This window comes from Haematobia irritans, chromosome 2 (assembly GCF_050003625.1).
Source record: "Haematobia irritans isolate KBUSLIRL chromosome 2, ASM5000362v1, whole genome shotgun sequence".
Lineage (NCBI taxonomy): Eukaryota > Metazoa > Arthropoda > Insecta > Diptera > Muscidae > Haematobia > Haematobia irritans.
In genome coordinates, this window is record NC_134398.1 from 21617668 (window position 1) to 21629139 (window position 11472).

Here is an 11472-nt window from a genome sequence, read left to right on the forward strand (position 1 = left end):
TTATAGAAATAAAATTTTGACAAAAGTTTCTATAGAAATAAAATTTTGACGAAAATTAGAAATAAAAACTGTTCTATAGAAATAAAATAAAATTGTGACATTTTCTATAGAAACAAAATTTGACGAAAATTAGAAATAAAAACTGTTCTATAGAAATAAAATAAAATTGTGACAACATTTTCTATAGAAACAAAATTTTGAAAAAAAAATTCTAAAGAAATAAAATTTTGACAACATTAGAAATAAAAAATTTCCTATAGAAATAAAATTTTTACAAAATTTTCTATAGAAATAAAATTTTGACAAAATTTTCTATAGAAATAAAATTTTGACAACATTTTCTATAGAAATAAAATTTTGACGAAAATTAGAAATAAAAACTGTTCTATAGAAATAAAATTTTTACAAAATTTTCTATAGAAACAAATTTTTGAAAAAAAGAATCTAAAGAAATTTTGAAGAAAAAAAATCTAAAGAAATAAAATTTTGACAAAATTAGAAATAAAAAATTTCCTATAGAAATAAAATTTTGACAAAATTTTCTACAGAAATAAAATGTTGACAAAATTTTCTATAAACATAAAATTTGGACAAAATGTTCTATAGAAATAAAATTTGGACAAAGTTTTCTTCAGAAATAAAATTTTGACAAAACTTCCTATAGAAATAAAATTTTGACAAAATGTTCTATTGAAATAAAATGTTGACAAAATTTTATATAGAAATTAATTTTTGGCAAAATTTTTTATAGAAATAAAATTTTGACAAAATTTTCTATAGAAATAAAATTTTGTCATAATTTTCTATACAAATAAATTTTTGATAAAATTTTCTATAGAAATAAAATTTTGTCATAATTTTCTATAGAAATAAATTTTTGATAAAATTTTCTTTACAAATAAAATTTTGACAAAATTTTCTATAAAAATAAAATATTGACAAAATAAGATTTTTTGTTTGGTTGTTTTTTGGTAGAATTTTCTTAAAATTTTTGGCTTGAGTGGCAACCTTGCTACACATGCATAATGTCAAGGTAACTATATCTCTATAAAACTCCATAATCTGACTATTTGGACTTTTAGTGAGCCAAGCACTACACAATGAGTAGGTAATGAAGTCCGTCTGCCTGACTGATTGTTTACTTTGTTGTACTTTTATGGCAACCATTAGAAAAGTACTATAGTACACTATTTTTCCATCTCTGATCTTAATGTTTGCTCTAATTCTCTCTTCTTCTGGAGAAACATGATCATGACTCATTAAAAATACACTGTATCCAACCAACAACTACAACTGAGACAAATGGAATTGTTGCGATTGCCAAAAAGTGGGGGTTTACTACTACCAATTAAAATAAAAAAGCAAAAAACTTTGACGTCACACAAACCATATTATTATGCACTGAAGTTGTTTTGATTTGATAATTAAACTTTTAACATGAACGTTAAAGTTTATTCTCTTGCTGTATGCTTTTACATTATTCTAGTTTAAGGTCGAAAAAGCCCCATAACAACAACAATACATATTAAAATACATACATAAGAATCATTATTACAAGGGGGGATTTCTGTCTATATACGGTTAGTGTCGTTGTTGTTGTTTTACCAGATTTGAAAGGAATCACATTTGTTGCTGCTTGGTGAGTGAGTGTTCTTTGAGAGTAACAAAAGCTGCTGTTTCATTCACGAGACATATACGAACGCGTGCGGTTCAAATCGTTGGTTAATTCGCATAAGATTTGCAATCGCTGTAGATATCCGTTTTGTGTTAATTTTGTGAAATCTGTGATAAGGCATTTGCCACTAAAACGTGCTTCAATTATTTATTTATTTATTCTATTCTTAAGCTAATCGCAAAAAATTATCTATATTAGATTTTAATTGACTTAACCATCATAATGTCGTGTAATAATTTCGAAGGTGAGATTTTTTTATTAGAATGTTCTTATAATTTGTTAAGTGATTTTTCAACAAGATCTTGTAAAAGGGTTGGCGAAAAAGTGGCCAATATATATGATATTTGGTATGCTGATGTAGACAGACAATAGAAACCTCTACTTCTTGGAGTAAAGGCCAGAGCCCGATAGCATCTCCAAATAAGCCCTAGGTCCAATATTGACAAAATTGTAATCAAATGAATCGAAATATTTAGTACACAAAAAAGCAAAGGCTCGGCCGAAAAACGCATAAACAAAAGTGTGAACTTTGTATCGCTTCGTGTCGGCTACATAAAAAAAAAACAGTTTTCCTTTTCAAGCAAATCGGATAACAAATACGCTAACTATATGACCAAGAAAGGACATCGGTCCACATGGGGGCTTTATCAAAACATGGACTGCGTTAAACAAAAGCCAACACTGGTGAACCTAAAGCGCACTGAAAAATATATTAAAGTGATATTAAAAATTTTCTGATGCCCAATTTACCTAATTATACAATTATTTTTCGAGCTTTATGGACAGATATAGATTAAGGAACATGGTTAATAGAGCCATTGAAAAGAAAACGCCAGATACAAATCTATACACGCCGGGACTGTACATGTTTCGGTTCGGGCGAATGAACCTTTCAACAGCTCCATTTTGGGCCCTTTATGCTAACTCCTTATGGAGAAAACATTTCGGAAATTTCCTCTTACAAATTGAATCATCTTTTCTCCCACTGTACATCATCTTTTCATATAACATACAAGTCCCTTAATCTTATTTTTATTTCGTTTTGTTACATAGTAATGCAACAACACGAAATTTATTTTTAGAAAGCTAACTTGTTAGAATTCACCTAAGTGGTGAACAGTCGAACAATGCTTATTGTTTCTACAGTCAACTACAACATGTGACAATTTACAGAAACTGGTTTCCAGGATACAACAACAATTCTAACGCGTACAAAATATTAAGGACAAATTCCTTTAAAATAATTAATATTTATTAATTAAGGAAAGTCTAAAGTCGGACGGGGCCGCCTATATTATACCCTGTACCACTTTGTCCACATTTTCGATACCATGTCAAATCCGTCAAATATGTTGGTGCTATCTACACGCAGAGAAGGAATATGATCACCTCAAACATGTTTCAAGAGCATAATGTTATTTTTGTATGGTGACCATGTAACATGTTTGTCACTAAAATGTTATTTTCCCGTCAAATATAACCTGCTTGCCGAAATCAGATACATGGTTTCCGAGAAAATTACATGGTTGCGAAAACCATGTTACATGGTGGTACCCAAAAATAACATTTTGCTCTTAAAACATGTTTGAGGTGATCATATTCCTTCTCTGGGTGTATATATAAAGGTTTTTGTTCCCATATATATTTAAATCTGACTCGATCTGGACAAACTTTGATAGACTTGTACAAAATCTATAGACTTACCCTCATATTCATAAAAGTTAACGTTAACTTTAAACCTACTATTACCATACAAATTCCTTCGATAAACTGTCAGTAAATTATTATGAATATGGACATTAAAATATATTTCGGCTAATGACCTGTCATGGAACACAATGTTACTAAAAACAAGTAAGGAAAGTCTAAAGTCGGGCGGGGCCGACTATATTATACCCTGCACCACTTTGTAGATCTACATTTTCGATACCATATAACATCCGTCAAATATGTTGGGGGCTATATATAAAGGTTTGTCCCAAATACATACATTTAAATATCACTCGATCTGAACAGAATTTGATAGACTTCTACAAAATCTATAGACTCAAAATTTAAGTCGGCTAATGCACTAGGGTGGAACACAATTTTAGTAAAAAAATATGGGAAACGTTTAAATCTGAAGCAATTTTAAGGAAACTTCGAAAAAGTTTATTTATGATTTATCGCTCGATATACATGTATTAGAAGTTTAGGAAAATTAGAGTCATTTTTACAACTTTTCGACTAAGCAGTGGCGATTTTACAAGGAAAATGTTGGTATTTTGACCATTTTTGTCGAAATCAGAAAAACATATATATGGGAGCTATATCTAAATCTGAACCGATTTCAACCAAATTTGGCACGCATAGCAACAATGCTAATTGTACTCCCTGTGCAAAATTTCAACTAAATCGGAGTTAAAAATTGGCCTCTGTGGTCATATGAGTGTAAATCGGGCGAAAGCTATATATGGGAGCTATATCTAAATCTGAACCGATTTCAACCAAATTTGGCACGCATAGCAACAATGCTAATTGTACTCCCTGTGCAAAATTTCAACAAAATCGGAGCAAAAAATTGGCTTCTGTGGTCATATGAGTGTAAATCGGGCGAAAGCTATATATGGGAGCTATATCTAAATCTGAACCGATTTCAACCAAATTTGGCACGCATAGCTACAATGCTAATTCTACTCCCTGTGCAAAATTTCAACTAAATCGGAGTTAAAAATTGGCCTCTGTGGTCATATGAGTGTAAATCGGGCGAAAGATATATATGGGAGCTATATCTAAATCTGAACCGATTTTAACCAAAATTGACACGCATAGCAATAATGCTAATTCTACTCCCTGTGCAAAATTTCAACTAAATCGGAGTTAAAAATTGGCCTCTGTGGTCATATCAGTGTAAATCGGGCGAAAGCTATATATGGGAGATATATCTAAATCTGAACCGATTTCAACCAAATTTGGCACGCATAGCTACAATGCTAATTCTACTCCCTGTGCAAAATTTCAACTAAATCGGAGCAAAAAATTGGCCTCTATGGTCAAATGAGCGTAAATCGGCCGAAAGCTATATACCAAATTTGGCACGCATAGCTACAATGCTAATTCTACTCCCTGTGCAAAATTTCATCCAAATTGGGGTAAAACTCTGGCTTCTGGGACCGTATTAGTCCATATCGTGCGAAAGATATATATGGGAGATATATCTAAATCTGAACCGATTTCAATAAAATTTGGCACACTTGACTACAGTACTAATTGTTCTTCTTGTGCAAAATTTTAAGCAAATTAGGTTAAAACTCTGGCTTCTGGGGCCATATAAGTCCATATCGGGCGAAATATATATATGGGAGCTATATCTAAATCTGAACCGATTTCTTTTAAAATCAATAGGGATCTATTCTGAGCCAAAACACATACTTGTGCCAAATTTGAAGTCGATTGGACTAAAACTGCGACCTAGACTTTGATTACAAAAATGAGTTCACGGACAGACGGACATCGCTATATCGACTCAAGAGCCCACCCTGAGCATTTTTGCCAAAGACACCATGTGTCTATCTCGTCTCCTTCTGGGTGTTGCAAACATATGCACTAACTTATAATACCCTGTTCCACAGTGTGGAGCAGGGTATAAATATGGGAAATACTTAAATCTGAAACAATTTTTAGGCAACTTCGCAAAAGTGTATATATGATTTACCGGTCGATAGATATGTATTAGAAGTATGGGAAAATTGGAGACATTTTTATAATATAGGCAAATACTTATTTTGACGATTTTGTATCTTTGGTTTAAAGTTTTTTTTGGAATTAATTTTGTTTTTATTTATATATTTTTTCAACATTTTATTTCTATAGAAAATTTTGTCAAAATTTTATTTTTTATTTTTATTTTTATCTCTTCTCGAAGCAACTTTTATCGGAATTGAAACCGGTTAGCACTAAAAACATCTATTTAATATTCTTTTGTTAATTACATATTTATTAGATGAAATACAGTCCCAGAGTTACATTAGTAGTTTTCAAGTAGCTTAAAGAATTACGAGTGAAATAACTAAGATAATGTAACCACCAGAGAACTGCAACCGGTGGCTTTTTTATACCCTCCACCATAGGATGGGGGGTATATTAACTGTGTCATTCCGTTTGTAAAACATCGAAATATTGCTCTAGGACCCCATAAAGTATATATATTCTGGGTCGTGGTGAAATTCCGAGTCGATCTAAGCATGTCCGTCCGTCGGTCTTTTGAAATCACGCCAACTTCCGAACGAAACAAGCTATCGACTTGAAACTTGGCACAATTAGTTGTTTTTGATGTTGGTCGGATGATATTGCAAATGGACCATATCGGACCACTTTTACGTATAGCCCCCATATAAACCGACGCTCAGATTTGGCTTGCAGAGCCTCTTGGAGGAGCAAAATTCATCCGATACGATTGAAACTTGGTACATGGTGTTAGTATATGGTCTATCGTAACCATGCTAAAATTGGTCCAAATAGGTCCGTAATTATACATAGCCCCCATATAAACCCATCCCCCGATTTGGCTTGCGGAGCCTTTAAGATAAGCAAATTTCATTCGATCCGGCTGAAATTTGGTACATGGTGTTAGAATATGGTCTTTAACAAACAGGCAAAAATTGGTCCATATCGGTCCATAATCATATATAGCCCCCATATAACCCCCCCTTTCCCCTCCGGAGCCCCTTGGAAGAGCAAAATTAACCCGCTCCGATTGAAATTTGGTACGTGGTATTAGTATATGGTCTCTAACAACCATGGTTAGGTTAGGTTAGGTTAGGTTATGTGGCAGCCCGATGTATCAGGCTCACTTAGACTATTCAGTCCATTGTGATACCACAGTGGTGAACTTCTCTCTTATCACTGAGTGCTGCCCGATTCCATGTTAAGCTCAATGACAAGGGACCTCCTTTTTATAGCCGAGTCCGAACGGCGTTCCACATTCCAGTGAAACCACTTAGAGAAGCTTTGAAACCCTCAGAAATGTCACCAGTATTACTGAGGTGGGATAATCCACCGCTGAAAAACTTTTTGGTGTTCGGTCGTAGCAGGAATCGAACCCACGACCTTGTGTATGCAAGGCGGGCATGCTAACCATTGCACCACGGTGGCTCCCATGCAAAACTTGGTCCATACCGGTCTTAATTATATATAACCCCCATTTAAACCGATCTCCAGATTTGATCTCCGGAGCCCCTTGGAAGAGCAAAATTAACCCGATCCGGTTGAAATTTGGTACGGTGTGTTAGTATATGGCCTTTAACAACTATGCAAAAATTGGTCCATACCGGTCTTAATTATATATAACCCACATTTTAACCGATCCCCAGATTTGACCTCAGGAGCTATTGGGGGAGCAAAATTCATCCGACCCGGTTGAAATTTGGTACGTGGTGGAATTTGGTACATTGCGCTAGTATATGACCGCTAACAACCATGCCAAAATTGGTCCATATCGGTCTATAGTTTTATATAATCTACCAAAAATTTTATTCTAAAGAAAATTCAAAATTTTTTACTATAGAAAATTTTGTCAAAATTTTATTACTACAGAAAATTTTGTCAACATTTTATTACTATACAAAATTTTGCAAGATTTCATTTCTATAGAATATTTTGTCAAAATTTTCTCAAGGCAGATTTAGTAAGGTAGTTTTAGTATTACAAAAACAAAAATGTCAGTCGCCATATTGAAATTTTGATTGTCAGTCAAATTGAATTAAATTTCTCACTTGTTGTACAATATGTTCAACAAGTTGGAAATTTAAAATAGAGAAAATCTGGAAATGATCGATGTATGCTTCGAAATATGATACAGTCTACAAGAATATTTGAAGTAATTCTTACCATCAATTATGAGGATAATTTATTTCGATACTTTTCTGTTATAAATTTAAAGCAAATTGAAAATTCAAAATTTTTGGTATAAAATAATTTTATTTTGAATTTTTATTTTTATTTGTCACAATTGGCGTAGCTAGCAACATTTTCGTAGGGGGTAAAAGCTACGATGTGTGCTCATTGTGAAGATACCTCAAAAAGAGAAAAAAATAAATTCTTATAGATGGGAAGAAACCATAATATTTAATTCAATGATATATAATCATGATTTGAAGAAATACTGAATGGTATTTGGTAGGGGGAGATGAAAAACCCATAAAACCCCTTTAGCTACGCCTATGCCATTAAGCAGATACCGACAATCAAAGTTCTGCTCAAATGAAAAAATTGTAATCATCTGATAGCTTGAAACTACCTTCCTAAATATACATTGAATTTTCTATAGAATATTTTACAAAATTACCAGCAGTTGGCATTAGCTCAAGAGAATTGAGAGAGTACCAAATAAGAGAATACCAAACTGCTGAGATATGGGTAATTTGTGTGATTGCTTTACTACGGTGTTTTCGAGAGACCAACACTCATACTAACAAACACCTACAGTCGTCGGATGCATTGGATAATGGTGGTTGAAATTGTGGTGTTTACTAAATACACTGGTCGGTTGCGGTAGATCGCAGCCGTTCTCTGGTAACCGCGACTTTTTTAAGCAAGGCGGGCATGCAAACCATTGCCACACGGTGAATAAATTTAATTATCATATCTTCTTCAAATAATCTTCCAAAATGTTACCAAAAATCTACCAAATTTAAAAAATTAATATTTTGAAGTTTTTGATTAATTTTTTGTGGTTAGTACGAAAATTAAAATTTTTAAATATATTCAAATAAAAATTGTCTCCAAATTTAATTTCTATTGAAAATGTTGCCAAAATTTTAATTCTATACAGAATTTTCTCAAAATTTTTTTCCAAGGAAAATTTTCTCAAAATTTTATTTCCAAGGAAAATTTTCTCAAAATTTTATTTCTATAGAAAACTTCTCAAAATTTTGTCAAAATTTTATTTCTCTAGATACACGCAGAGAAGCAATATGATCACCTCAAACATGTTTCAGGAGCAAAATGTTATTTTTGGACGAGGAACGTGGAATATTTTTGTGGCAAAAATTTGTTTTCTCGATAAACATATACATGGTTGCCGAAATCAGATACATAATTTCCGAGTACATAACATGGTTTCGACAAACATGTTACATGTTCCTCGACCAAAAATAATATTTTTCTCTTGATACACTTAAGCTAGTATACATTTTTCTAAGTGTAATCTATAAATGTCATATATGTATGTACATATAACCACAATTTCATGCAACTCCAGATTTTATCGTCAATATTTTTTGTCATTTCAGTTTTTGATGTAAATGCAATGGCACATCCATTTATGGGTGGTCAATATAATATAACCAACCCAGTTGATACCTTGGGTCCCCTACATATACATAGCTTCTCGTCCCTTATGGCGGTGGGAATGAATTTGTTTAATCACATGTTAGTTGTGACCCTCACTTCATATATGGTCTACAAATGTTGGCTTCTGGAATTTCAAAAGACAGCTTTACATGCTCATTTATGTACAATTGGTGTAAGTATAAGATGCAGCGGTAAGGAAATTTTATGGTATATTGAATTTTTCTTTTTTTGTTTTATTTCCCCAGTTTGTCTTACTGATGGCTGAAGGTGTTATGGTACGCTACCGAGCAAATATACTATTTTCCGATTATACACCCGAGAGTAAAACTTTACTTCATGCCTTGTTACAATTCATTGGTGGATTTCTTGGTATTATAGGAACTTTACAAAAATACTGGGGTAAAGAAATTCATTTCAAATCAAGGCATGCTAAGTTTGGTAAGATTTGTGATTTATCCATAATAGTAAGAAACTATTTTTTAATGGCATTTTTTGTTTGTGATTTCCAGGTTTGGCTGCCTGTATATTCTGTTTCATCAATTTTGTGGCTGGTTTTTGTGTATTGATACTACCTTCAACTCGTATGACCATGAAACTCATACACTCCTCATTGGGATTATTGACATTTGTTACTGGCATGTTAGCTCAAATCTTTGGCTATGATACTGGATTCTTTAATCGCAATTTCACCCACAAACGTTTGTTTAAATTTGTGACCTTTGTAATTTTGGTCATATCCATAATTGGACCCTTTAAGGCAATGACCTATAAAATGCATTTAATCTTTTTTGGTAGTACTCCTCTACGTACAAATATGTGAGATATCAAAGGCTGTGATTATTCAATTCATCCACAAAAAAATAACAAGGCCAAAATCTGTGATTGTTTTTAAGAGCATTAATGTTTTAGATTTATATACTACGTGTGAAATGCGAATGATTTCTTGTGAAAATAAAAAACATTACAATGATACATTGTTTGTAAAACTTTTTTATAAAGGAAAAAAGAGACCCGTTGTGCAATCTCTAGAGGTTTCGACCTCAGGACTATCTAAAAAACTAGGCTGCAATCGGTCTATATGGGGGCTATATCCAAACAGGGACCGATACTCACCATTTGCGGCACACCTCCTTATGGTCCTAGAATACCTCTAGATTTCCGATTTGAGGCAAATTGGGTAAAAATCATTTCCAATTTGTCAAAAATAATTGCTTTAATCTTATGTTATTTTTTTATTGAAATACTTTTATAGCATACTTTTAGGCGCCGCATTTGTAAAACTGGAGTATTTATTAAGGTGTGGATTAGAGGTGTGCACATGGCACGAAATTGTCGTGACTCACGACAATGAAATTTGGTACATGGAGTTGGTATATGGTTCTTAACAATTTTGCAAAAATTGGTCCACATCAGTCCATAATTATATATAGCCCCCATATAAACCGATCCCCAGATTTGACTTGCGGAGCCTCAAAGAGAAGCAAATTTCGTCCGATCAGGCTGAAATTTCGAACATGGTGTTGGTTTATAGTCTCTAACAACTATGCAAAACTTAGTCTAGATCGGTTCATAATTATATATAGCCCCCATATAAACCGATCCCCAGATTTGGCTTGCGGAGCCTCTAAGAGAAGCAAATTTCATCCGATCCGGCTGAAATTTGGTACGTGGTGTTAGTACGTGGTCTCTAACAACCATGCAAAAATTGGTCCATATCGGTCAATAATTATATATAGCCTCCATATAAACCGATCCCCCGATTTGGCTTGCGGAGCCTCAAAGAGTAGCAAATTTCATCCGATCCGGCTGAAATTTGGTACATGGAGATGGTATATGGTTCTTAACAATTTTGCAAAAATAGGTCCACATCAGTCCATAATTATATATAGCCCCCATATAAACCGATCCCCAGATTTGACTTGCGGAGCCTCAAAGAGAAGCAAATTTCGTCCGATCAGGCTGGAATTTCGAACATGGTGTTGGTATATGGTCTCTAACAACTATGCAAAAATTGGTCCACATCGGTCCATAATTATATATAGCTCCCATATAAACCGATCTCCATATTTGACCTCCGGAGCCTCTTGAAGGAGCAAAATTCATCCGATTCGGTTGAAATTTGGTACATTTCGCTAGTGTATGGTTCATAACAATAATGCCAAAATTGGTCCGTATCGATCTATATTATGTATAGCCCCCAAATAAACCGGTCCCCAAACACAGAAAAAACGATTGCCACTTGATTCAAAAATAATCTACAAAAATTTTATTGCCATAGAAAATGTCAAAATTTTATATTTCTATAGGAAAGTTTGCCAAATTTTATTTCTATAGAAAATTTTGTCAACATTTTATGTCTTTACGAAATTTTGTCAAAATATCTACCAAAAATTTTATTTTAAAGAAAATTCAAAATTTTTTACTATAGAAAATTTTGTCAAAATTTTATTACTACAGAAAATTTT

The 11472-nt window shown here is 33.1% G+C and overlaps 1 protein-coding gene across 1 annotated transcript; it reads left to right on the plus strand.

Moving 5' to 3' along the window:
- Positions 1-1666: 1666 nt before the first annotated feature.
- Positions 1667-9979, plus strand: LOC142223666 (uncharacterized). The gene is made up of 4 exons (XM_075293518.1): positions 1667-1919; positions 8947-9179; positions 9253-9445; positions 9517-9979. The coding sequence occupies exons 1-4, from the start codon at positions 1898-1900 to the stop codon at positions 9825-9827; spliced, it is 759 nt and encodes a 252-aa protein (XP_075149633.1). The 5' UTR covers positions 1667-1897; the 3' UTR covers positions 9828-9979.
- Positions 9980-11472: the final 1493 nt, after the last annotated feature.

Bases quoted from the DNA above. Each gene is read 5' to 3' on its own strand.
- LOC142223666 (XM_075293518.1), top strand. From the start codon at position 1,898: ATGTCGTGTAATAATTTCGAAG. The intron at 1,920-8,946 runs GTGAGATTTTTT...TTGTCATTTCAG, and splicing joins GTCGTGTAATAATTTCGAAG to TTTTTGATGTAAATGCAATG. The intron at 9,446-9,516 runs GTAAGATTTGTG...TGTGATTTCCAG, and splicing joins ATCAAGGCATGCTAAGTTTG to GTTTGGCTGCCTGTATATTC.